Consider the following 25,692-nt stretch of genomic DNA (forward strand, 5'->3'; position numbering starts at 1 on the left):
GCCTGGCCTATCAGAAGGGGGCCCTGGAAAAGAGTTTGGAGAACCGGTGATGGCCTCATCAACCACCAACTATCCTCTGCTTCCATGAGGCCCTGGAGCTGGTCTCCACATCAACAAACAGGCTTGTGGCAGAGAAGTTCCATAAAAAGGGATTTATTGCCAAATTTCAAGAAAGGCGCTTCATAAGCAGAAGACATGGAATGCCATCCTCCTCCGGGAGGCCAGTCAGGCAGCCCCTGCATATTCTGGATCCTCCTCCCCTTTCCTGGAAGCTGGCATCCCCCGTGGGTCCAGGCTGCCAAGGCACAGGCATCCCATAGGAAACAACGGCATCAAGCCACTGAGGTGACCCCAATGCTGCTTGCTCAACCTGGTCACTTATCAGAGCAGGAAACTGAGGCTCTAGTCCCAGGAAGGATGTGACTTGGTGAATGCCTCACCCAGCCAAGGTGGCTGGTGAGGGAAGGCTGTTCCCCAAAGAAGACTGCAGGGGGCTACGTGAAGGTGGGCCCCTGGTGACATTCTTGCTCTCATATTGGAGACATATGGAGAGATGGGTGGACCTTGATCTAATTTGATGTATGAGGAAACCTCACACAGGCTAGGTCTGGGAGCCTAGTCTGTTCAAGAATTGTGGTTTAGGGAGGCCAATGGGGGCTCATGAGTCATGACACTGCTGCTCACCCACACCCCTGACCAGTCAGGCCGCAGAGCAGACACGTGCCCCTCCTGATACCTGCCACTACCCTCAAGAGCCAAGTAGAAGCAGAGTAAAGAAGGCAGGGACCTGCACCTGCAGGCCTCAGTGGGCATGACTAGAGGCTGGGGGTGGGGCGATGGGCAGGAAGGCCAAAGCATGCAGCTGTGAGCCTCCCTCTCTTTCAGTAAACAAAAGTGCACTTGCAGAAACCCCTGAGCAAGCCTGTTGGAAGCTGCTCCTACTCCCACAGGCCCCAGGGAGTGGCTGTGGCCCTCAGAGCCTCCGCACCTTACAGACCCTGCCCTCAGTCCAGCCGCTGCAGCAGGACAGAGACCGGATGTGCTCCGGAGCCAGAGATGATATTGCAGGGAAGGGGTAGGGACGGGAAGGACCAGGAAAGGGACAGGAGATAAAGCTCCTTCCACAGGGAAGTTCAGGAGGAGCAGTCCATGTGGAGCCGGAGCCACGGGAGGAGGGGAACGGGGAGAGGGAAGTGATTTCAGGCCCAACAGCTCCCATCAGCATTTGAAGAAATAACTGGGATACTGAACCTGTCTGGGCTGAGAAGGAACCAGAGACCCAGATATAAATCCCATCTGGGAAGCACAGAAGTTGGGGCAGCTTCACTCCTGAATGTTGATTTATAATGAATTACATACAGGATTTTCTGATGCTGACATCAGGTTCACCTGAACCGGAATGTGCAAGGCTGGACCCAAGCTGGTCCAGGGGCAGGGAAGAGACTACGAGACCCTTCGAGTACCTCCTCCACCCTGGAGTCCACCAAGCCTGGCTCACCAGAGGGGAAGGCCTGTAGAATAGGAAACGGGCCCAGGGAGGGGCCACATAGCTAATGGCTTTCTCACACAGATGCCTCCCACCTGCCTTCAGAGGCCCCGGCTGGGATCCAGGTCACACTCAACTGAAGGCCGAACCTCTGGTCTAGACCCGAGGCCCCAGCCACTTCTGGGAAGAGGTGGGTGGGGAAGGTCAGTTATGGCTTGAAGCTGCCTCTGCCATGAGGCTTTGCCTGGGAACATCTGGCCATGGAGGCTGCAGGGGGGCTCAGCTATGCTCTATTCAGAAGTCAGGAATGTAAACTATTGAGGGCGGGAAGTAGAGATGATGCCGCCCCCGGAAACCCTGAGCACTGTGCCAAGGCCCTGGGGCTGTTTGGAACAACCACACAAGCACAGATGTCCCGAGTGTGTGCTCCCAGCCCAAGCCCAGGGTTGGAGGCCCAGCCAGACAGCCGCCCTGGGCGGTACCTGGCACCTCTGGCCAGGGCAGGGAGGGAAGGATCCCAGGAGTCTCTACAGGTCCTGGCCGAACCCTGACATGCCTGATGGCCCTTCTACAGCCTGAAGAAGCACATTTCTCGGCAGGGCTGGGCTCTGAGGGACTAAGCCGGCCAGCAGGGAATGTCCCTGGCCCGGCAGGCCCTAGGGTGCGCTTCTCCTGTAGAGGGTCACCAGCTCCCTCCTCTTCTCCCGGAGCCCAGGTGCTTCCTGGCTCATCTCTTCCAGATCCCTGATCTCCTGCAGGACCTGGGTGGCCTGTCTCAGCTGCTCCACAGCCTGGCTGAGCAACGTCTCAGCATTCATGGAGGCCGACTCACCGCCCAGCACCTTGTTCAACAGTTTCTCTGTCTTTTCTGAGGCCACCTTCACCTCCAGCTGAGCCCGATGCAGCTGCTCCCGAGGCTGCCGCCGACGTCGGGGGCCTTCCCCCAGCAGGTCCCCCAGGGAGGAGCAGCGGGGATGGAACTGAGGTTGCGGGTCCCAGGGGGGCAGGGCGGTGGATGTCGTTGCAGCCTTTGGGGGAGTTCCTGGGGGGCCTGCAGCCTGGGATGACTGGAGGGGCTCAGGACTGTCATCCACACCATTCACTGAGACCTCTGCTGGGCCTGGGGCAGACGCCTCAGAGGCCCCAGGACTCTGAGCTGGCCCAGAAGCCTCCACGCCACTCATGGACGCTTTCAGTTTCTCCGATAAGATCTTGGGCGGGGGGGTAGGGGGCTTCCCACCCTCCCTGGGCCCAGCCTCAGAAGTCTCAGCACCCGACTCCTGGGGCGGTTCTGCACTCTCAGAATCAGGGGCCTCCTCAGGGCTGGGGTTCTCCCAGCTCACCTTCAGCTTGTCAGGCAGCATCCTGTTGGGGGGCTGCTCAGAGTCACTGTCCTCCACCACTGGAGTCTCCGAGTCTTCTCGGCTTTCAGGGTGGGCCTCAGTGCTTGCTGGGACAGGTGTAGGGGCGCTCTGCCCCACAGGAGTCTCCATTCTGTCACCAGCACTGCTGGTCTCAGGCGCTGGGGAAGGCTTGGCAGGAGGCATGGGCGGCCGGGGTGTCTCCCGGGGCGTCTCCCGGGGCTGGGCTGCATCGACATCGTTGCTAGGGGCTAACACTGGTGGCCCGCTGTTCGGAACATCGAGGTCCAGACGCGAAAGCCCATCAGATGCAGCATTGGCTACCTACAGGGGCAGGACATGGCATCAACTTGGATGACCGGCCACTGGGTCAGCTGTGCCCACCTATAAGAGTACTCAAGTCCTCTCATCCAGGCTTCCCATGCCCCTGGCCTCCCACACCACCCATGCCCTCTGCTCTGGCTTCCAAAGCTACCTGATTAGGAGCTAAAGTGATTCTCTGATGAATCCTCTCATCTCTGTCACTTACATAAAATTCCTGGTTTTGGATTCACAGGCCAGGAAGCCAGAACCAAGGAGTCCTCTCAGGCCTCAGCCTGGCTTCTTCCAGCCTGTATAATAGGCTGCTCTTTTGAAAGGCAACTGTGCTGGCCTGGGTGGCAGGGAACATGCTTTCCAGCCCTATTTCAGCCCCCTAGTTGGCTGTAGGCCTTGGGAGGGTCCCTTCTCTGCAACCACCCACCCAGCAGGCGACAGGATCAGACCTCACACACGAGTCTCCTGCATCACCCTGCACTCATTCGCCGCGGAGACTTCTGTCCAGCCGGCCAGCCCCATGGCCAGCCCTCGGGGTCAGAACTCTCCAGCCTTCCCCTGCCCAGCTGCTCAGCAGCCAGTGCCCATTCTCCTCATGTCATCACACATGGCCCCAGACATGGGCAGCCCGAGACCACAGCTGACCGCCAGAGGAGAACAGCTGCACCCAGCAGGCAGCTGTCCCCACCTGGCCCCAGGGGCCCACAGGGACACCCAGCAGCCCCAAGGTCATGGGGACACCTCCTCAGAGGGCCTGGAGTGGGACTGTGCAGGAGGCCCCTTGACCGAGGTCCCTCAAGGTCTTCACTCCCTTTCACATGCAAAGGGTGACCAGGCCTATACATGTATTCAGTCATTAGACATGAGTCCCTCCCTAAATTCTTCTCAGAGGGTCCCCCTTTCCAAGGCTGGCCCTCCCCATAGCTCCCAGGCTTCCTCCCTCAGACGTGCCTTTCCTCTCTGGCTGCTTCAGTCACTCCCTCTGCAGGACATTTTCCCTCAGCTGACAGACATGAACAGGCTGTCTCATCTCAAAAGCAAACCATCCAATGGCCTAGACCCCCTTCTGTCTCCCCCCTTCCCCGCCATGGTCTCCTTTGCACCAGCACCCCAGCTCTGCATGCCATGACAGCCCAAAGCCAACTCCTTCTCTGAGAAAATGTGCTGGAATCATCACCATCTGCCTTTCCCCCAGTCCTGCCCCATGACTTGTGGCTGCCAACCTGGCTGATGACCCACAGTCCAGTGCCCTTCTCTGGATGCACCCCTCTCAGGCTTCCTCTTCCTCGGCTCCCTGTGCCCCTCATTCCTCAAAGGTAACATCTGAGGAGGTTCTTTCCTGTCCTCCAAGATCTCTCCCCCCACCATCTACCCCCATCAGTAACAATGGTCTGAGGAAGGACTCCTCCCTTCCCCCTCCCCTGGCCATAACTTCTCCCCAATTCCTTGTGTCCAGGGCCTCCTTGGATCCTTCCCCCTCCCACGCCCGGGTCTCCAGGCACGGGGGCGCTCTGACAACCCTCCCTCTGTGTCCCCTCTGCCTCCCTGAGCCCTGAATTCAGTCACAAGTCCAGGTGGCCCTTGCTGCCCAGTGTCTCTCCCACTGATCCCTCCCTTTTCACCCCTGTGGAGCCTGGAGGCCCTACCTCTGCCTCTATTTCCTGGCCCCCTGCCTTTCTCTACATCAACCTACTCCATACTACCAGGGCCTCCAACTGACATCTGGAACGCACCCTTCCATCCATCCTGCCCCCAAACCCTGCTTTCAAGACCTCCACAATTTCCTCCCCCAACCCCACCCTCCCATACCATCTCCCAGTCAAAGGGATGGAGCACACCTTCTCCCCTGCTGGGGCCTCAAACTCACACCAACTCACACCATTCCCCACACCCAGGACCTCGCTCACTCCAAGGCTCCCCACTGAAACCCTTCGTGTGCTGCAAGGGTCAGCTCAGCCCGACGCCAAGAGTGCTTAGGGACAAGCTGGCCCCCAGCCCTCTGCCACCTAAGCAGCTGCAGTCCCAGGCTCAACTGACCCCCAACCCTTCCAAGCTGGGGGCAGGCCTGACCTCCTTCAGGTGGACTCTCGTAGGGGGCCGGCGCCTCTGGTCCCTGCGTACGCGGTCCCGCGTCACATGCTCCAGGACACAGCTCTTGTCCACCTTGACCTGGGAACGAGGAAACCATGTCAGTCCCCACCCAGCCTTGGGGAGGGGAAGAAACGCCCAGTTGATGATCTGACTCAGAGGTGGGGTCTGCACCTCCTCCTTGCTTGACAGGGTCAAGTGCCCCACGCTGTCTCTCTCTGAGGCCTCTCCCTGCGTCCAGGTCTCCGCTTTTCTAACCCTGTCTCTCCATGGCCTTTGTCGTCTCTCTGCAATCTAAGGCTCTCCCTCTTCTGCAGCTGCCCTCTGGGCCTCAGTCTTCCTGCCCAAACGCAGGCTATCAGCCCTCATCTCTCAGTCCACTGCAAACATATAAGCAGCCCTGTGGCTGTTTTCGAGCTTAGCTAGGGGGAGTGGGGAGGAGTCAGCCCAAGATCCCCTAGTACCTGGCTTCCAGAAAAGGCCTTCCCTGGCCCCAGTCACTCTCCCAGGGCCCCTGAGGATCCTGAAAGAAAGCTCAAGAAAGACCAGGGACTCTACTCCCCCTGGGTCAGGAAGCCTGGAGGGCACCCTCTCTGAGGGTGAGGAATGTGGGCAAGGAGTAGCGGGGAAGCCACAGTGAGAGTCATGTGGGAAATCCAGACTGAATCCCAGCGCAGCTGGTCCCTGTGATGGGAGTATTCTAAGACTCTTCTCCCCCGAGGTGAGACTCAGGCCCACCTGGGGGTCTTTGCAGTGGAGCAGCTGGTCCTGCTCCATCAAGGCTGTCCGCCGAGGTCCAGGCCATGCTCCTGTGGCCTCCAACATCCTCTCCCATGAAACGGGGACACTTTACCAAAGGTACCACTTTACCTAGTGAAGGGCTGAATATGACACAGTCACATAAGACGTGACCTGAGAGCCATGGCTGCCAGTAAGGGAACCTGGGTGTTAAGAGGGAACTTGCCTGGGAGAATTCGTCCCCCATCAACCTCAGTCTTCTGCCAAAGGATCACTCTAGGTGGCCCCAGGTCCATTTTAGCCCAAATAGCTATGAATTTAGTCAAAGATAAACCCTCCCTAGGAGATCTGGTCCCGTGGGACACCCTCCCTGCCCAGAGCCTGATCACAGCCCTGCTGGCATCACCATTACAGACAGGGGGCTGGATGGCCACTGCAGACAGGTAAGGAGGGCCTGGCCTATAGCCAGCCAAAATCGGACTTCACGGCCCAACTGAAGAGTAAGCTGTCAGGCTCTCAGCTCACCCCAGACCTCTCAGCCCTGGGCTCATGCTGCTATGGCTGGATCTGGGTTGGAAAGGAAGCACAGTTGCAACCAGTTAAATTCTACCCATGTTTTAATTTAAAAATACATACTTAAATTTCCTTATACCTCAGTTTCCTCATCTGTAGTATGGGAATACAGACACTTACTTTGAAGTGTGTTGTGAGGATTAAATGAGGTAACAACAGCAGGTGCCCCAGTGTTTGTAGCAGTGACATAATCAAGGGGTTGTCTGGGGCAGGGGGCAGGGTCCACTCTGAGATCACACGTGGAGGGAAAAGAGACCCAGAGAAGTCCGGAGGACTGCATCGCACCTCATCGAAAGCCTTGTTCTTGCCTCGGTTGATTCCTTCGTTGAGGGCTTTGATCCAGGATTCCTTCTCCTCCCCACTGGGTGCCTGGAACTTGATGTCACTGACCTGCAACAGGCATGGGTGTGATGAATGGCAGACGTTTATAAGGGTTCATACTTGGGGTCTTAGGGAAACTTCCCACCGCAGCCTAAAGTCTGCCTTCCCACAGCTAGTCAGAAGCAAATCAAAATGACCCCCATATCAGGTCTCACACAGGGGCTCCAGAGCAAGGGGAGAGACAGACCCATCAGAGAAGGGGCCCTCTCCATGGATACAGCTGCCAGGGATCTGGATTCAAATCGGCCTTGCCCAGATCTGGTCTCACCCTCTGTGACTCCCCTAGACTGCAGCCTGACCGCTGAGATTTCTCTGTGAAGTAGGAATATGGTCCCAGTCTACATCTGCAAGACTGGGTACAACGGCACAGGTGACAGGTGTGAGGGGTGGCCATCAGAGAAGGCCTACTAGAACAAGGGCCACCTACAGCTGCCCAGGGACCCCACACCCAGCCCTGGCCAAGTGAAAAAGTCCCAGGGTCTCCTTTCTGGCCTTGAGTCATGGGCTGAGAGAGAGAAAGGGCATTAGGGGGTCCATTTCAGCCCCCTCATCATGTAGATGAGGCTTGTCAGAGGGACGGGACTTGGTCAAGGCGGCCTGAAGTAATCCCATGACTCAACCTCACATCCCCCCTCACCCCACCCCACGCCACAGGTCTCTTCCCACCTCAGGCAGGAGCTCAAAGCTCCTACATTAGAATCAGAAGGCAGCTCAGAGAGGCCCCTCCTGGCCAGGCCCCAAGGTCAGACAGGAAATAGTGGAAGGAGTGAAGCCACACAAACTGAGGAGCTGCCCCCCATGGCAGACAGCAGTAGGGCCCCTGAGCTGGACAGACCAGCACTCACAGCTGGCTGACCCTGAACTTCAGGGAGCTGTGAAGAACAATAATGTAGCAAAGTGTTAAACGTGGAAGTGGGCACAGACAGGGTGCTCAGTCATAGGAATTGCCACCATTTCTTTCCTGCACAAAACAGTCCTAGTTTCCGTATCTGGAAAAAGGGATGCCACTGCCTACTACAAAGCAATGCTGAGGGAACTAAACACCCTGGTGACTCAGTGGTAAAGAATCCGCCTGCCAATGCAGGTAACACGGGTTCGATCCCTGGGTCAGGAGGACCCCTGGAGGAGGAAATGGCAACTCACTGGGAAATCCCATGTACAGAGGAGCCTGATTCACTACAGTCCATGGAGTCACACAAGAGATGGACAAGACTTAGCAACTAAATAACAACAAAGCCAGGGCCTGGCACATACTGGGTACTCAGTAAGTAGTTACTGAATGAACAGCTCATCAATGAATGAGCTGGCCCTTGGTTCCCGTTTTGGGGCCTCTGCCCACTCTCTGACCTCGAGATGCCCTAGTTCTTTGTCGGGCAGGTCACCAGCTGCCCATCCCCACCCGGGTGTTAGATTGTGCCTTCCCTCCTGCCGTTCTCCTGGTTATGTAACACATGGCCCGCCTGGCCCCCTCAGCATCCTCGTTATATAACTTCCTCCTGGCTGCCTCTGAGTTCTCCTCATACAGGGCCCTGGTCCCACCCACCTCCCCACACCAGGCACAGCCAAATGCTCATTTGCATGACCAGGGTAAATTCGATCCTGGCAGGAGATCGGCAGCAAACCCCAGGGCACCTTGGCAACTGCCTCAGCCCAGCCATCAGGGCTGCTCGTGGCTTAGGAAGGGACAGCACTGCATCTGAGCTCTGAAAGGGCCCACTCCACCCTTTGATGGGGTTTGCGAGTATGGTGGCCCCAGGCAGCCCATCAGCCCAGCTACTGCCTCTGCTTGCAGGCCCAGAGTCGGTGGGGTGGGGCCCCTGCCTGGTGCAGGACTTAGCATACCTGGCAGCTTGAGAGGCACACACCTGAACTCAGAAAAAGATGAAGCAAGAGTGGGGCGGAGAATGAACACTGACCAAGGAGTCAACATCAGAGTTCTAGTCCCACTAACCTGCAATGAGAACTGCAAGGGTCTCTTTACTAATCGGGGCCTCAGTGGGACAAAAAATCCAACCACTGCACCCAACCCAAACTGTAACTCTTTCCCATTGGCCAGCCCACCTAAGCAGGCTGGGGGGAGTGTGCCGGCCCAGGGGTTCCCCAGGAGAGGGAATACGAAGTTATACAGGATCCAGCCCCACCTGCCTGAATGAACTAGGCATCAGAATAGGGACAGATAGAAGGGTGATCAGAATAGGGACAGACAGAAAACCAAGAAGTTGCTCCTCTTGCCCCACCCCCACCCCACATCCTGAAGAGCCACAGGCTGCACCGACGGTCCCTCCCCAAGCCTTCCCAAGAAGCTCCAGCGCACAGGCCCCGCCAGGAGTTCAGAAGCTAACAGGACTGGACACAGAGAAGGCCCACTTGGCTGGGAAAGGGGGGAGGACAAAATGGCAGAGAGGAAAGAGGTGGGAGGGGGAGAGAGGAGGCAGGAAAGAGGAAAGGGCCAAGCTGGCTGAAACCAGCAGGGCAGCAAGGCCCAGCAGAGGCCACCCTGCTTCCTGGCAGCGTCTGCCTGTGACCTCATGGCAGGGGTGTGGGGACGGGGAGGCAGGAGGGAGAGGGGCATGCAAGACACTGGAGTCTTTGTTTATTTGATTAGAGGGAAAAAAAGGCGGCCTCAGGACCAGACAGCCGGGGTCATGTGACCTCCTGGCCAGCCTGTGGCCTCACTGAGGATGGGAACACCCAAGGCGATAGGAAAGGAGGGTGAGAGGATGCGGGGGAGCTGGGGGTGGGGGAAGCGTGCTCTGTTCAGTCCACCATCTGATCTCTGGAGAGCCCCCACTCTCTGTGTGAGCTCCTGGGGTACCGAGGGTCGGGGGCCCTTGAGCTGAAACCAGGGTAGGCTATGTTCCCGCTACCCAGCAGCCCCCACCAATCACTCCACAGCCCTGTCTCCCCAACTCACTGTCCTGCTCCCAGAGTCACCCAGAGCCAACCTGAACGCCCGGCTCGACTGGAGGACGAAAGGGAGGGTGTTGGCCGAAGCAGCTGAGAATGCAGCTGCACAAACTGGCCGCTTACTTGGAAGGTGATGTCCCACCCTGAGTGGGGCCCTAACCATCTAGCCCACCATCAGCTGATTCTCAGAGAAACGAGGTGGTCCACAGAATGGCACTGGCAGAGGACAGAGAAGCAAGACCTCTCTGCCCACATCCACAGGTGCTCAGCGAGGGACACACAGACGCAGACAACCCCTGGGCCAGGCGAACACTTTCCTGCACACAGAAGTGCACACACGGGCCTCAGGCACACAGGCCAACCTTCACACACAGCGCACTCTACACGTCTCCCAAACACACACACACACAAATACAGCACCACTCAGAGGGAAAGCGTGCCTCCAGAACAGGGTAGGGGTTCTAGGACCTGAAAGACCAAAATATGGTTGCTCTTCCCATCTTCTGTAAGCAGCAGAAGTCAAGTGAAACCTGCTCCTGACCTTGGCACAACCCCATCCCCAGGATCAGAGCTCCATGCTTCCTTGCGTCCACCTACCACTGAGTGGGACAGAAGGTTATTGAGTCAAGCCATCATGGTCTCCCCCCGGGGACCATAGAGGACTGGGCTCCTGGCCCTTAAAGCTACGAGAGAATCATAATGGCCTGGGGCAAGCCCAGACCAGGCCCGCTCCCCAGCCCCCAGCTTCTGTGACTCAGCCCCTCTCTGCGAGGCTCCACATGATGAGCAGAAGCTGGGGTGAGGCACGGCCCAGCTGCAGATGGGCGCGAGCTGGCGAGCAGCACTGTGTACACCAGCCTCCAAGCTGATCTCCCTCCTGACATCTGTGAATCTCCGCCACGTGGCAACACCCACCCGGACTCCCTGCCAGAGATGAGGGGTGCAAACAGCTAACTCTGTCCACATACACAGCCTGTCCCAGGGAATGAACCTCTCAGGCAAGAGACTTCCTCCAGCTTCAGCCAAGAAAGGACAATGTGAACAGAGGAAAGCTGCAGCTGTGGGTCCGAGCATTGAAGCTAGGATGGAAGGCAGGAGGGGTGGCCCACCCAGGAAGGTCTGGGATGAAGGAAGGGTGTGGTTGCCTAACTATGGCAGGGTGCCGAGGCCTGGTGGGGTGAAGACCTCATCCCTAGCCTTCCTGCCTCAGCCCCGGGTCTCCCGTGTCCAGGCGGTGGGAGAATGCCAAGGGCCCACCTTCCAAACACTACTTTCCAACTAACGCCTAGGAACATGGCCCCCAAGGCCTAGAAGGGGAGATGGGAGTGGAGCTCTCAGAAGAGCCCTAAACGCACCTATATCAACCAGGGGCTGGGGGGCTCCAAGACCAAAACAAGCCAAAGGTCCCACCCACAGCAGAACCTGGGTCTGAGCCTCCACCACACTGAACAGAGACCCGGCAGGCTTGTATCCAGGGGCCCAGACTGTTTCGAGACCCTTCCAGGGTAACCTTCCCCAGCAGACCCTGGCCTGGAGGGAGGTCAGCCAGAAGCAGGCTTAGCCCTACCTTGTTCCCCGGGGACCGCAGCAGGATAAAGCGATGTTTCCGCTTGAGGAGGGCACGAAGGTCCTGGCACTTCTCATAGCTGCCCAGCTCCACTGTCTCCACACACTTCTGCTCATCCTGGGAAGGGAGACAGAGGGAACACAGTAAGCACCAGATGCCCCTAGGCCCTGATCCCACTCAGTGAGGGCATCGCTTGGTCAGAGGGGACCCTCGGGCTGCCAATCAACCACCAAGAGGTGGCATTCAGACCCGGCAAGTAGATGATGTTCAGTCTACGCTGGTTGGAAGGATGTCCTCAAAGCTCTCCATCCATATAAGAAATGGGCTCTCAGCACAAAGGCAGGTAGCAGGATTGACTAAGATGTGCCTAAGGCCAAAGGAGGAAACAGGGGAAGCTGGAAGGGCTTAGGCAAGTGTGCCGGGGAGTCTGTGCAGGCCCAGAAGCCAAGCAGAGATCAGTCTAAGAGGTGGCCTGGCAGGAGGAGCAAGCTGAAAAGAAGAAAAGGCTTTCCAAGTAGAGCCACAGAGAGAAGCTGTTTGGGGCTATATGACCCGACTTCACCACAGTGATCTGGAGCTGACTTCCCCACTGGGCATCCTCCTCCTCTGACCCTTCACCTGGGGTGAGAGGCCACTCTCCGTGGCCAGCACAATAGACAGGGCAAGAGTTCCTTCAAGAGCATCCTGAGCCTGCCACCGTGAGGATTCATCACTAGTAGGGCTGGTGTCCAGAGGACAGCCACCTCTGGACACTGCCTGGGCCACCTTCCCACACACCAGCCCTGGCTCTTGAGTGTATGCTCCTCCTGGGCTCCACCCCACAGGTGCCTCTCTAGCAAGCGGCCTAGGACATGCTTCTCCCTCCACGGTGGTCAGCTGCTTCCTCTTCTGGGGAAGACCAGGCCGAAATAGCTTCCTCAGCGTGTCATACCCCGGAGACTCCAGGGAAGTAGCTGCAAGCCCTGGGAGACTGGCCAGCAAGTGAAGTCAACTCTTGCTGTTGACACCATGCAGAGCCCGCTGGAGAATCCAACCAGGGACCACCTCAGGGCTCCGCAGTTTTGGGTGGAATATCTGGGAGGGAGGCAATTGACTCAATTCTTTGCAGAGGAAATACCCCAATTTCCCTCCATGATAATTCTCATCTATTCAGAAACCCTGACACTTAGCAAGCCCTTTTGCCTCCCTGATTCTCCAGAGTCCCTCAAGCACCCTGAAATCCTAGAATCCCAGGATCTGCCTCATTTTATAGAGAAAAAGAATGAGACCTGGAGGCAAAGGGATCTGCCCTAGGGCACAGACCCAAATATGGGCTTCCTCAGTGGCTCAGCAGTAAAGAATCCACCTGTAATGCAGGAGACACAGGAAATGCGGGTTTGACCTTGGGTCGGGAAAATTCTCTGGAAGAGGACATGGCAACCCACTCCAGTATTCTTGCCAGGAAAATCCCATGAACTGAGGAGCCTGGCAGGTGACAATCCATAGGATCACAAAAGAGTCGGACATGACTGGCAACTGAGCACACATAGACCCAAACACAGGAGCAGTGCCAAGTGGAAACACACATCCTCTGACTTCCAAGCCAGAGCCCTTTTAGCACAGCACACTCATTCCAGCCAGAGCCACAGGCTGGACAGTGGCCGTAGCAGCAGGTTGCTCTGCACCAGTGGTCCTCCAGGTGTGATACCTGGGCCAGCAGCAGTCACATCGCCTGGGGACTTTTCAGAATGCTCATCCTCAAGCCCCCACCCTACTGAATCATAATCTTGGGGGAATGGGCCAGCAATCTGAGTTTTAACAAGCCCTCGAGGTGACTGTGATCTTTGCAAAAGCTTGCAAACCTCTGCCCTACACCAGAGATTCTCAACTTTGGTGGCACCTGGTAGCTTTAAAAATCCCCATGCCCAGGCAATATCCCAGACCAATTACATCAGGATCCCTGGAGGACAGAGCCCAGACATTAGTATTTTCCAAAGCAGATGACTGTACAGCTAAGGTCTGTAACCACTGACCTACTTACTCTCTCTTCAGCACCTTGGGGAAAGGGCAACAGGTAGCCAGGGTGACCTGTCTCTCCCATCTAGATTCAAAGAAGTATCTTTTCCCATTCCTGCCTCCCTGTACCTCTTTCCAATCCTTAGTCTTCAATCCATTGCAGGTGTCTGCACTCAACACAAGGCTGGTAAAATCCACCTGCTCAGGAAGCCACCCTGCTCTCCCAGCCTGAGCCTCGGTGTTCTCTCTCCTCTGACATTCCCCATCTGCAGGCGTCTTACTAGGCGCTAGGGACACGCTGTCATGGGGAAGGACGTCCTAACTCCCTGAAGCCACCTCTCTCCACCTCTGTTGCCTGTGTCTCCTTTCTGTTCCCCTGCCAGTGCCCCAAAAGGAACAGCTCCTGCTGCTAAGTCGCTTCAGTCGTGTCCGACTCTGTGCGACCCCATGGACTGCAGCCTACCAGGCTCCTCTGTCCATGCGATTTTCCAGGCAAGAGTACTGGAGTGGGTTGCCATTGCCTTCTCCTAAGGAACAGCGCTCCAGAGGAAAAGTTTGCTAAACTGAATGCCTGACTCAGAGCAAGACTCCAGGAAGAAACCCACCCCGCCCTCCGATCCCAGAGAGAGATCCTCACCTACCCCACGTGCACAGGCCTCCCCCCACTGGGAAGATAACTGGCCCAAACACACCCTCCTCTGTCTGGAAACAAAAGGTCAGTCCATCTCCACCACCCAGTTCCCCACGGCTGCCTGACCTGGGTCTCCTCTCAACCTGAATCGCTGAATCATCTGGCCCTTCTGCAGCTCAGAAAAATCGGATAACCCAGCAGGCACTGGGCGGGGGCAGCACTTTTGGAATGTCAGCCTCACTGACAGCAAAGAAACAGCCAGAGTCATTCGCACTCGCCTAGTTCCTTACATCAGAAAGGGGAATTGAACATTTCTCAATTCCCTCTCCTGTGCCAAACTCCCCCACCCCCGAGTGCTAAGTTCTTGAAACCGCCTTGAGGTTTTTAATAGTGATTTTTTTTTTAAAGCGTGATTTAGACTTTTCGTGTTTAGGGGATGTGAAATCCTTCCTGCTTCACAGACGTGGCCAGATATAGAGAGGTAGCCCAGGACAAGGCTGGCAGCACCTGACGAGCTGACAGCTGGGGGCCTGTCACTCAATTCTTATGGTAGCTGGGACTGGAGGAGGCTGTGACAGCCCCCTTTACTTATAAAAATAGCCCCCTCCTGCCACCACAGCATATCCTAATTTGATGGCAGTGCAGAACGTCTGGGGACTGTCTGCACGATTCACCCCCTTGGCCTTCTCTGGCTATTTCTCTGACACCCCAGCTCCTTGAGCCTGAGGACTCAGTCAGGAAAGGTGAGGTGCATCACAAAGGCAGCTCCTTTAAACACCTAGATCTCTCTTGGCCTGGGACAAGGATGAATTGACCAGGTCAGCCTGAGGCATGCTAACAGGGGCTGATGGGGAACAGGCAGGATCCCCCTTCCCCTGCCCCCAGCCCAATTCTTCTCCGCGTACCCATTGGTCAGAGTCTTACAGCCTCAACCCCAGAACACAGAGAGCATTCCCAAGTAAAGACCACCTTTTTGCCTCAGGTCTTCACCCAGAACTTTATCAACACTTACTCGACACACAACTTCCACGTGCTGGGCTGTCTAAATTCCAAGCCCGCCAAAATGAAAAGGGGCACAAGTCTGAAGTGGAAAGATGTGGAGACTATGAGAAGTACAAGGACAGCAAAAGAGGCAACCGGAAGCTTGATGTTAAAGGAGAAAGAAAAGCTGAAAAGTACAGACCGGCAGTAGGAATGGCCGGCTCACCAGTGACTGAGTCACTAAGGAAGACTGTTTAGGCCAGCATCCTCTGCTGAAGCAGGCAGACAAGAATATCCAACATGTTTTAGAGCAGCAGTCCCCAACCTTTTGGTCACCAGGGAACTATTCTGTGGAAGATAATTTTTCCATGGAGCAGGGGTGGGAGGATGGTTTTGGGGTGATTCAAGCACATTTCATTTATTGTGCACTTTATTTCTAATCTAATGCTGCCGCTGATCTGACAGAGGTACCGGTCCTTGACCTGAAGGTTGCGGACCCCTGTTTTAGAGGATTTCCATAAAAAACAAGTTTTAGAGTTTACTTGCTGGCATAGCTGGATGGAGAGCTCCCTGACTTTGGGTCTAGATCTGACCTTCTTTCACTGAGACACTGAAGAGGATCTGGCCACCCTGGGCCTCAGGATCCTCCTCTATAGAATGTGACATGATGGCTGCTCTTCACGGACTGTCGTGAGCATCATCCAAGAGCGGTAAGCAAGGTCGCAAACAAGCATGAGAAGTAAGTATTATTTCTACTCTCATTACTGAGTGGAGCAAGCTTTGGGTTTCTGGAAACTTCATGTAAGTGGAACCTAGCCCCAGGATAGCAAGCTGCAGAGTAGATGGCCAGCTGAGGAGAAGCACGCATCCCTACCCACATACACCTCAAACAGCCCTCACCTGGGAGCCCTACACTCACACCTAGAGGTACCGCCCGTGTACTGCACAGGCCCAGAGAAAACCAGGCACTTGCCCAAGGTGGCACAGCAGGTCCAAAGTGAAACAGGCCTTCCAGTCCCGGGTCCAGGATCCCTTTCTGGCCTGGGCTGCCCCCACTTGGCTCCCCAATGCAGAACACTCAAACTCAGGAGAAGGCCGGTCCTTACCTCATTCTCGTAGACCAGCAGCTGGGCCTGGCAGAGAAGCAGGTAGCGGTCCTTCCAGAGCCCTAGGAAGCCCCCGCTGCTCTTCTTGATCCAGCCAGCCTTGTCCGCCGTCTGCGCGCTCCGAGGCTTCTGGCCCCCCTCCTTCACACCCTGTAACGGAGCATTCAGACACACCCTGAGGGCTGCTGCCCTGAGGCCACACGGAGATGTATCCCTCTGCTGGATATCACCCCGCGTGAATTCCGCCCCCAACCCCTGAGGCAGTTACTCTCAATCCAGTATCAGAAATGGCAATAATAACAGCAGCCACAATAATATCCGCAGGCACCTTATACTGAGTCACTGTATTATGTTTTACACAGACCACCTCATTTAACCCATGCAACTACGCTCCTAGGTGGTAGCATCCTCATCCACTGTCACTGCAGACTGAAGCTCCAACAGTGGAGGTGACTTACCAAAGTCACACCACTGGAAGGACAAAATCAGAATTCACACTGGGCCTCTGACCTCGCATTCCCCTCCACTATTCTGCTTCCTGTGTATTCATGCAACCACATCAACACACGTGGTATTGAGCACCCACAATGTCACGGGTGCTGGAGTAGGCAGGGAAGAATAAAAATAACACATCTCTGCCCTCCCAGAGCTGGCAATGCGGGGAAGGAGGAGCTGAACAAATAAACACCAGAGATAAACACACGAACAAGTGTGAAATGCTATGAAGCAATCAGTGAAAGTGAAGTGAAGAGGAGGGAGCGAGACAGGATAGTGGAGGACCTGGTTCAGGTCAGGGTGGCATAGGACGGCCTCTCAGAGGAAAGGACGTCCAAGCAGGATCAGAAGGATGGCAGGAGGCAGGCATGCAGAGTGGTAATCTTCCTCCTCACCCCTGCCCTTCCAGAGAGCCTTCTCGGCAGCCCCTGCATCCGGCCCCAAAGCAGGAGGTTCCACTGCCCTCATCCGTGCCCCAGGTCAGGACTTTAGTGCAGCCACCCTCCCTGACGAGGGCTGCCTTCAACCACAGGCAGGTACAGGAGGTAAACTCAAACCCTTCTCGAGGACATGGCAGCCACCCTGGAGCCTTCAGGCCAGTCACTGACATCTCATGTCTCTTGGTTACCCACCTGGGTAGCTGGGTGCCAGATATATGTCTATCTGCTGCTACTGCTAAGTTGCTTCAGTCGTGTCTGACTCTGTGTGACCCCATAAACGGCAGCCCACCAGGCTCGCCCGTCCCTGGGATTCTCCAGGCAAGAACACTGGAGTGGGTTGCCATTTCCTTCTCCAATGCATGACAGTGAAAAGTAAAAGTGAAGTCGCTCAGTCATGTCCAACTCTTCGTGACCCCATGGACTGCAGCCCACCAGGCTCCTCCATCCATGGGATTTTCCAGGCAAGAGTACTGGAGTGGGGTGCCATTGCCTTCTCCAATATGCCTACCAGGTGGGGTCAAATTCACATTTAGTACCCAGCACCCAGTACTGTTTCTTTACACATAATGGGTGCTTGAGAAAAACCTGTGAAATGAAAATAAAAATACACCCAGTTTGCTAACCACTTTGCTTCAATGACTGGTACCCACAGTGCTGAGTGTGAAGGGGAGGGTGGAGGAGAAGGGGCTAAGAGCATGTCAGAATGTACAGGATGCTAGAAGGAAATCAGCACTGACTAATTTTGACTACTTTATAATTTACATAAAGCTTAAAAAAGGGGGCGCCAGTTAAAAGGAGCACATCTCTCCCCAGAGATATCCTGTGGCCACAGATGCTTTTAGAAGGACAAGTCCAGACAGAAGAGTCAGGGGTGGGGCAGGGCATGGCCTCCCTGAGCTCCATCACAGCACGGAACCCCCAGTCTGGTCCTTACTGTGGCCCCCTCCCCCACTGCACTGCACACTCCAATGGTCAGGAGTCTGAGCTTTGAAGCCCAAGTCACGCAGACCAGAGGCAAGTCACATGATCTCTCTGAGCCTCAGTTTCTTCATCAGTGACGTGGTTATACTGACAGAAGTTGCAAGGACTATAACTCCGTAAGGCCGGGGATTTTTGTTTTGTTTACTGTTGTATCCCCAGTGGTTAGACAGTGTCTGGCACACAGTAGGTGCTCAATAAATGTTTGTTGCTAAATAAAAACATACAACATATAAAGCAATGCCTAGGACCCCCTAAACTTAGTCAATGACAGCTATCATTGTTCCTGTCGTCACTGCCTTTCCCTCTGCCTCTCAGGGACCCTGTCCCTGGGCCTGGTTCAGAATTCAAGACAAGACCTACCTGGGCTCAGCTGCTGGGCTTCAATGCCCCCAGGAGCTCATGGAATATGAGGTGCCCCCCTAAAGATCTCTCCCTAACTTATAGATGGCAAGAGAAATGGAGAAGTGGAATGGTCCCAAATGGTGTTCCCGGATGGAGAATGAGGAAGTGAGAGGCCTGCTGACAGGCTAGTTATGAGCCACCCTGATCAGAAGAAGGGACTTCGGGGCCCTCTGACAAGAAGGGGGGGCTCTAGCATCCTACTATGCACCCAAAGCCCCACACTGTCATCACTTGTGTTCAGCCCTATGGGCTGTGTGACCCACCTGGGCCTCCGCCACTCAGGGACCCCTGCCAGTTGGCCTAGGCCCAGGGCTGGAGGGGAAAAAGTGGGACAAGGGAAATCCCACCCCCACATTTGACACATCACACCTCTCCATTAGCAACTACAGCAGCTGGCCACCCCCCTCACCTCCACCCCGCCTGCAGACTTAGGCTTCTCTTACAGAAGACTGCAGAACAGTGGCCCAGATCTCCCACCTCTGAGCTCCAAGCTCGCCTCCTGTTTCCAGGGGGCCCACCCACTACCCCATGGGATCTCACAGCCCCTCTACTTGTGACCTCTCCTGCCTGCCTCACCCACAGCCCGAGATGTGAAAACTTCCTGCCAGCTGGAAGCTCCCGGGGGCAAGGCTGGAAGCTTGTGTCCTGATGCATCCTCTCTGCGAGTAACAGAGCAGTGCCCAGTGACTGCCATGATTGTATGAGCCAGAAGCAAGTCCGGAGCCTTTGGGGATGTGGATATCAGCATGGGGCTGAGACAAGGCACTTGGGGATGGGGGTGACAACTGAGGGACTGGAGGTGGCACAAACCCAAGCCCATGGGAGGGTCTCCTGGCCAGGAATCAGTCACAGCAGCCGCCAGCAGACAGGCCTGGCTGGAGGTCAGAGTCCTGCCACCCTTCACCCAGTCCCTCTCCCTGCCCCTCAGACACTCTCCCACCAGGAGGCTGGCTATGTATGCCCCAATAAGTTTTAATAAGCGGCCCCTCCCTTTGGTAGGGCTCAGAGGGGAGGCTTTGTCCTGCTCACCCCAGTTTCTCGGCCTCCTCTCTTCTCATTGACCAGTTGACCACTCTTCTTCCTGTTTCGCCCTCTCTTCTCCCACCCATCCTCACTCAAGCCCCTCCCCAGGCCCACCGTGAGCAGCTTCTGAGGAACCCCTGGGCACCAGCCTGGCTCTGCTTTGCCTGAAAGGGGAGGGTCTCTGGGTCATTTGTTTTAAAAAAAAAAAAAAAGAAAGAAAAAGATACCAGGTCAACCCAGCCCTGTGCACAGAAAAGAGCCATGACAGGGAGAGACAGACCCGCAGAAAAGAACGTGCTGGCACCTCACATCATAGAGAGCTTAGGATAATGACCTTTGCTCTTGGACTGGACTAAACCCCATGATGCTCTGACCAAACTCTGCTAAGAACCCACCATGTCAGAGCCCTGTGATGGAGCAATCAGAGAGAGGAAGCACAGGCTCTGCGTGGGGAACTTCCAGTCCGATGGGCGCAACACAGACCCCGCACAAGGGAAATCCCCAGTCTGGGGGCTGGGTGGACATCCTCTGCTTGAGAAGATCCCAGTCCATTGGGAGGGCTCTAGAACCTACCCAGACAGGTACCCAGTCTTGGCTCTCTGGTAGGGTAAGGGCTTGGGGTTAGTTTGGGAAGCCATTGCAAAAGGAAGGGTTTTGATAGGATTGTGAGAAAGGAGACACATATCTTGGCCCAGAGAAGGGCATTAAAGACTCTACATTCTCAACCCCTTCACTACAGGATGAGAAAGTGCAGGCCAGAAAGAGTCAAAGATTAGCTTAAGGTCCCCAAACCCGTACTGAGACAGGCCACTGCTCTGCCTCTCTCTAGATGGGTAAGGGCAAAGGTGCAGCCTGGGGCCACTGGAGGCCAAGCCAGGGAAAGGCATGACTGAGAGGAGGGGGCAGAACCCCAGGGCGGAGACAGGAAAGCCTGAGTCCAGTTGCAACAATAACCTCACACTGATCACTGCAGCTTTCAAAGCTTTTGCACATAAACCATCACATTTCTGGACTGCCCACCTCCTTTATTTTACAGATGGGGAAACTGTGGCCCTGAGAACACAGATGGACAGATGCCCAGTGCCCAGACCCGCACTTCTGCACCAAACGTTAGCCTGATGAAACTACCAACCTATGATATGGAGGAGGTCACTGAGGGGGCTTGGCACCAGTGTGCCTGGGAAGGAAGTTCAAAGCTAGGGGGAGAACTAAAGGCAGTCATTTGGCAGTGAGGTGAGGAGGCCAGCCGGGGGTCATGGGGCAGAGAAGGTGACTACAATCTATGCAGGGTTTAAGAAAAAGCAGGATGGGTACTGAGGCCTGGAGAAACAAGAGGAAGTGGTAGGGAGAAGAAATGAGAGGAAAAGAGGGATGCCAAAGGAAGGATAGAGAACAGGGAGCCCCTGGCCATGTAGGGAGGTGGTGGGCAAGGCCTTAGATACCCTAGGTATGCAGGGAGTTTTTGGCATCTGGGAGTTAGGAAATGGCAATGTTAGAGATTCAAGACCAGAGGAGTAGAGGGCTGGGTTGACCACCAGACAAGCCATTGGACGAGGAGGCCCCAGGAGAACTTCCCTTAATTGAGGGGAGTGCGGTGGCCAGAGCAGATCGGAGATCGAGTAGTCCTGTCCCACATCCTCTGGGAGAAGAAGAGAGGAAGAGAAGCCCAGCCCTCACAACAAGGGTAAGGGAGCCCCACCCCTGTCCGCAAGAAACCACAGCAAATCATAGTGACCTGACTGTGCCCCTATTCCCACCCACTCTGAGAGAAGGCGCTACAATCAAGACCCGGGGAGGAGACCAGGCCCAATATTTTATAGAAGAGGAAATGCAGGCTTAGAGGGGAAGTGACTTATCTACCATCCCACAGAAGTGCAGGGCCTGGCCTGAGGGAACTCAGACAGATACCCCAGCTGCTCCTGAACAGTGGTCCCAGGAAGCAAGGAAATGAGCACGGATGGGGACACAGGCAGTCTGGTCCTCAGCTGTCCAGGGCTGCCCCAAGAGTGAAGTTTCATCTTTTCTCCCCACCTATTCAGGCAAAGACACAGCCCCTCCCCTCAGTTTGGGAGGGGCAGAAGCTGAGACCCCCTTGGGGGACCAGAAGCAAAATCCTCTAGTCTCAGCAGGCTCCTCCCTAGTTTATTCATTCCACAGTCACACGTTAAGTGCTGGCAGTGTGCCTGGAAGAGGGGGCTACTAACAGAACTGAGTTTGCAAGTAAAGGGCGGGGGTCACAGAGTGCTTGACCACACTCCAGACCATGAAGGTCCTGATGGGAATGAGGGAGGCTCAAGGACCACTGCTGGTCCAGCTGCCCAGCTCCTCCAGGGAATCAGCCCTCCAGGGACGTGAGGATGGCAGGGGCAGGGATCAGCCCTGATCAGGGCCTGACACCTAGTCAGGGAAGAAGCTGGACCCACCACGGATAAAGGACCTACAGGGATTTAGGGGAGAAAACGCAACTTCTCCAGTCCTCCAGCCACCAGACAGGGCCACAGCCTTAAGATTCCTTAAGACAAGGACTCCAGAACCCACAGACCCACCACAACACACACACACACACACACACACACACACGCGCGCGCGCGCGCGCACACACACACACACACACACACACACTGTGCCCTTTTAGGATCCGACGTGGACAGCACAGAGAGTCGGTGATAACAAAGGTTCGAGCCCAGCGACTCAGGCTACTTTCAGCAAGTCATCAAACTCACCGGAGCCTCAGTCTCCCCATCTGTCCAATGGGAACAACCACCACCACCAGGATCACAGTTGGTGGGAGAAGACAGAAATAATGAAGGAGAATGGGTCTGCGATCCCTTACTCCCGCTCCTGCCTCATCTCATCGGGCCTAGGCTCTGCCTGGGGGATTGGGGTGGGCAGGGTGGGTGGGGGTGTCCGGAGACCCGCCGCAGGAGAGGGGCTGGCTGGAACAAGGGCCTGAGTCAGGGACCCCAACCGCCGCAAGAGTCTCAAAGACCCCAGCCCAGGCCCCCCGACTGGCCCGGCCCTCACCTCCTCTTCCATGACGCGTCCGCTGAGGTCCGGCTGCTCGACCGCTCGGCCGCTCACTCCCGGCGCCGCGCGGTCTCTGATACCTCCATCAACCGCCGGCCGGGCGGCGGCTCTGCGCGTTCTGTCCCGCTGGCTGCCGGGGGCCCAAGAAACTTCGGGGGGGGGCGGGGCCGAGGGCGGGGAGAGGCTTCCGGGGGCCGGGGGCGGGGCCCGGGGAGGGGACTAGAGGGGCCTGAAGGCCCCGGTCTGGGCGGGAAACTGGGACCGGGGCCGGGCCGAGGGAGGAGCCTGGGCGGGGCCCGGCGGGGGCTTGGGACTTGGATGGAGGAACCCGAGCTGGAGGAAGACAGAGGGGACCGGGCGGAGAGAGGTTTCCCTGACCCGCGGAAGGACAGGGACTGGAAAGGAATAAGGGGTGCGGGGGACCGGCTGGGGGAGGGAGAGGGGGAGGGGGCTTCCGGCCAGAGGCGGAGGCGAGGGGAACGGGCGGGGTCCAAGGGCGGGGCCGGGGTGGGGCAGGACCGAGCGAGCCCCCGAGGTGCTGACTGCTCCTGCCTTCGAGATCTCCTGACCGAGTGGGCTGCGGTTGCCAGACTGGGCTAACCGGCCTGGACGGCCCAGAAATGGGGGCAATCAAGAGATTCCTTCTTTCTTCCCTGACCCTGGGGTAGTGGCAACGACCTGGTCCTCCTCCCCGGCATCTCCTGGCAGGGCGGCGCCTGGAGCTCGGATCCCAAACCTGGGGCTGGGAGTCTGGACTCCCGCGTTCTTTTGGGGGTGGAGGTCTCAGTGTTCTGCCCTCGCTGGGCATTGCTCAGAACTGTCCACCTCTCTAGTTCCTGTATCTGAGGGGTCCCCCACTCCCATCCAGCAGTGAATCTTGCAGCCTTGACAACCTTGCTGGGAAGTGAAATGTAAGGATAATGGTGTTAGTTAGACCTTGTGCCCTCACTTGACACTTACAGAAACAGAGGTCTACAGAGAAAAGGTGACTGGCTATATATCCCAACCTCCAGCACCTTATGCCTCTGCAGGAAGAGTTAAGTGCGGGTGGAATCAGTGGGGACCTCCTTTGGCTCTGGCTGCCACAGCAGCAGCTGTACCAATTGACCCAGCTCCCCTTTCACTGCCTTCTGCTGGCCCTCACACTTGCAAGTCACTTCCAGCCAGCATGGAAAAGGGCAGCCTGGAGCTCCAGGACCAAGGGGAAGGAAGATAGGGGTCATACTTTTTCTTCATACCTGTGCCTGGGTTCCTTTACCTAAAGGGATAAAGAAAATCCAGCTTGGGGAAACTGAGAAAGTCAGTGTACTTGGCAACAACCTCTTAAAGCCACCACATGGTATAAGTCCCTCAACCTGCAGAACTGTGCAGCTGGTGTACCCAATGCCTGAGGACTCAGAAGATCCTGTATCTATAAACTCAGGTTCCACCTGCCTGAGATCAGAGACCCTGGGGAATTCATGTGGTTGCATAGAAGCAACTCATGGTGGGGGTGGAGTGGGAGTGAGGTCAGTTCTGAAATTCAGTCATCTCTGTTGCTACTGAGAGTGATCACCACTTTGGTCTCAGTTTTTCCCCATCCAGCCTATGCTGTCCCTCTAGTTGTTGCCTCCACACTACACACATTCTTTCAACACGAATATTTTATTTGCCGTGATTATTTGTCAGGCCCCACACTAATGGCTGGAAGATAACAGAAGGACCAAGTGTCATTGTCCTTTATCAGAAGAGAAAGGCATGTAAACAGAGGAAACTATGTGTTAAATGTGAGGGTAAATGCATAGAGGAAGGGCACCAAAACTGAGAACAGGCATTCCAGGCAGAGGGAACAATGTGAGCAATGGTATGGAGGCAGGAAACTCTGTGTGTATGTGTGTGTGTGTGCCTTGGAAGGAATGGAGTCTGCTTTGCATGTGTGCCATTTGATCAACAAAGTTTATTGAGTGCCTCTGAAGTGGTATATTTTCCAGTACATCATCCTGGCATTTGTCCATTCACTCAAAAGAACTTAGGACACCTCTGATATCTGCTCACTGTACTAAACTCTTCACATATATTTCATTTAATCCTCACAAAAGTAGGTACCCATCCATGAAATAGAATTTTTATCCTCATTTTACAGATCAAGAATTCAAAGCTTAGGGGCTTCCCTGGTGACTCAGTTCAGTTCAGCTCAGTCGTCTCCAGCTCTTTGCCACCCCATGGACTGCAGCATGCCAGGCCTCTCTGTCCATCATCAACTCCCAGAGCTTGCTCAAACTCACGTCCATTGTGTTGGTGATGCCACCCAACCATCTCATCCTCTGTCGTCCCCTTCTCCTCCTGCCTTCAATCTTTCCCAGCATCACGGTCTTTTCCAGTGAGTCAGCTCCTCACATCAGGTGGTCAAAGTATTGGAGTTTCAGCTTCAGCATCAGTCCTTCCAATGAATATTCAGGACTGATTTCCTTTAGGATGGACTGGTTTGATCTCTGTGCAGTCCAAGGGACTCTCAAGAGTCTCCCTGGTGGCTCAATGGTAAACAATTTGCCTGCCAATGCAGGAGACACAGGTTTGACCCCTGATCCAAGAAGATCCCATGTGCCAAGGAGCAACTAAGCCAGTGCACCACAACTATTGAGCCTGTGCTCTAGAGCCTGGGAGCAGCAACTACTGAGCCCACATGTGGCAACTACTGAAGCCTTGCACCCTAGAGCTGGTGCTCTGCAACAAAAGAAGCCACCACAATGAGAAGCCTTCACACTGCAACTAGAGAGTAGCCCCCGCCCACTGCAACTAGAGACAAGCAACATAGCAACAAAGATTCATCACAGACCAAAAAAAAAAAAAAGAATCCAAAGCTTGGACCTGTTTAAGGTCACTCGACTGCTAAGTGGTGGCCCAAGGATTCAAACCTCACCTGACTCCAGAGTCTGTGCTCTCTACTAAATTATGTCTTTTGGCAGCATTGTGTGAGCAGGCTACTCAAAAGCCTAGGCCCTGCCTTGGAGAGGTATGAATCAGTAGGAGGGTAGACAAGTCCTGAGAAGGGGTACACCCTGTGTGCTAAGAGCTGGTTTCCAGAGGGCTGGAGTGACTAAGCTGTATTCTAGCAGGGTTAGATGGATGGGGGCAGAGGAGGAGGAATTTAGGAAGTGGGAATGTCTCACAAAGAGAACTTGTAAAACACCCTGACTTGTTAGGGGACTGTAGGCA

The 25,692-nt window shown here is 55.6% G+C and overlaps 1 protein-coding gene across 1 annotated transcript; it reads right to left on the reverse strand.

Annotated features, from left to right (window-relative positions):
- Window positions 1–137: 137 nt before the first annotated feature.
- Window positions 138–22,635, reverse strand: PLEKHO2 (pleckstrin homology domain containing O2). Its single transcript, XM_043471680.1, has 6 exons — window positions 22,495–22,635; window positions 16,130–16,279; window positions 11,417–11,533; window positions 6,847–6,951; window positions 5,233–5,331; window positions 138–3,171 (listed from the first exon to the last, which is right to left on the reverse strand). Exons 1-6 carry the CDS (start codon window positions 22,504–22,506, stop codon window positions 2,143–2,145), a joined length of 1,512 nt encoding a protein of 503 aa, XP_043327615.1. The 5' UTR covers window positions 22,507–22,635; the 3' UTR covers window positions 138–2,142.
- Window positions 22,636–25,692: the final 3,057 nt, after the last annotated feature.

The sequence above is a fragment of the Cervus canadensis genome, chromosome 6 (assembly GCF_019320065.1).
Source record: "Cervus canadensis isolate Bull #8, Minnesota chromosome 6, ASM1932006v1, whole genome shotgun sequence".
In the NCBI taxonomy this organism is placed as follows: Eukaryota; Metazoa; Chordata; class Mammalia; order Artiodactyla; family Cervidae; genus Cervus; species Cervus canadensis.

Bases quoted from the DNA above. Each gene is read 5' to 3' on its own strand.
- PLEKHO2 (XM_043471680.1), bottom strand. The intron at 11,534-16,129 runs GTAAGGACCGGC...CTCCCTTCCCAG, and splicing joins TGCTGGTCTACGAGAATGAG to GATGAGCAGAAGTGTGTGGA. The intron at 5,332-6,846 runs GTGCGATGCAGT...CCTCGTTCCCAG, and splicing joins AGAACAAGGCTTTCGATGAG to GTCAAGGTGGACAAGAGCTG.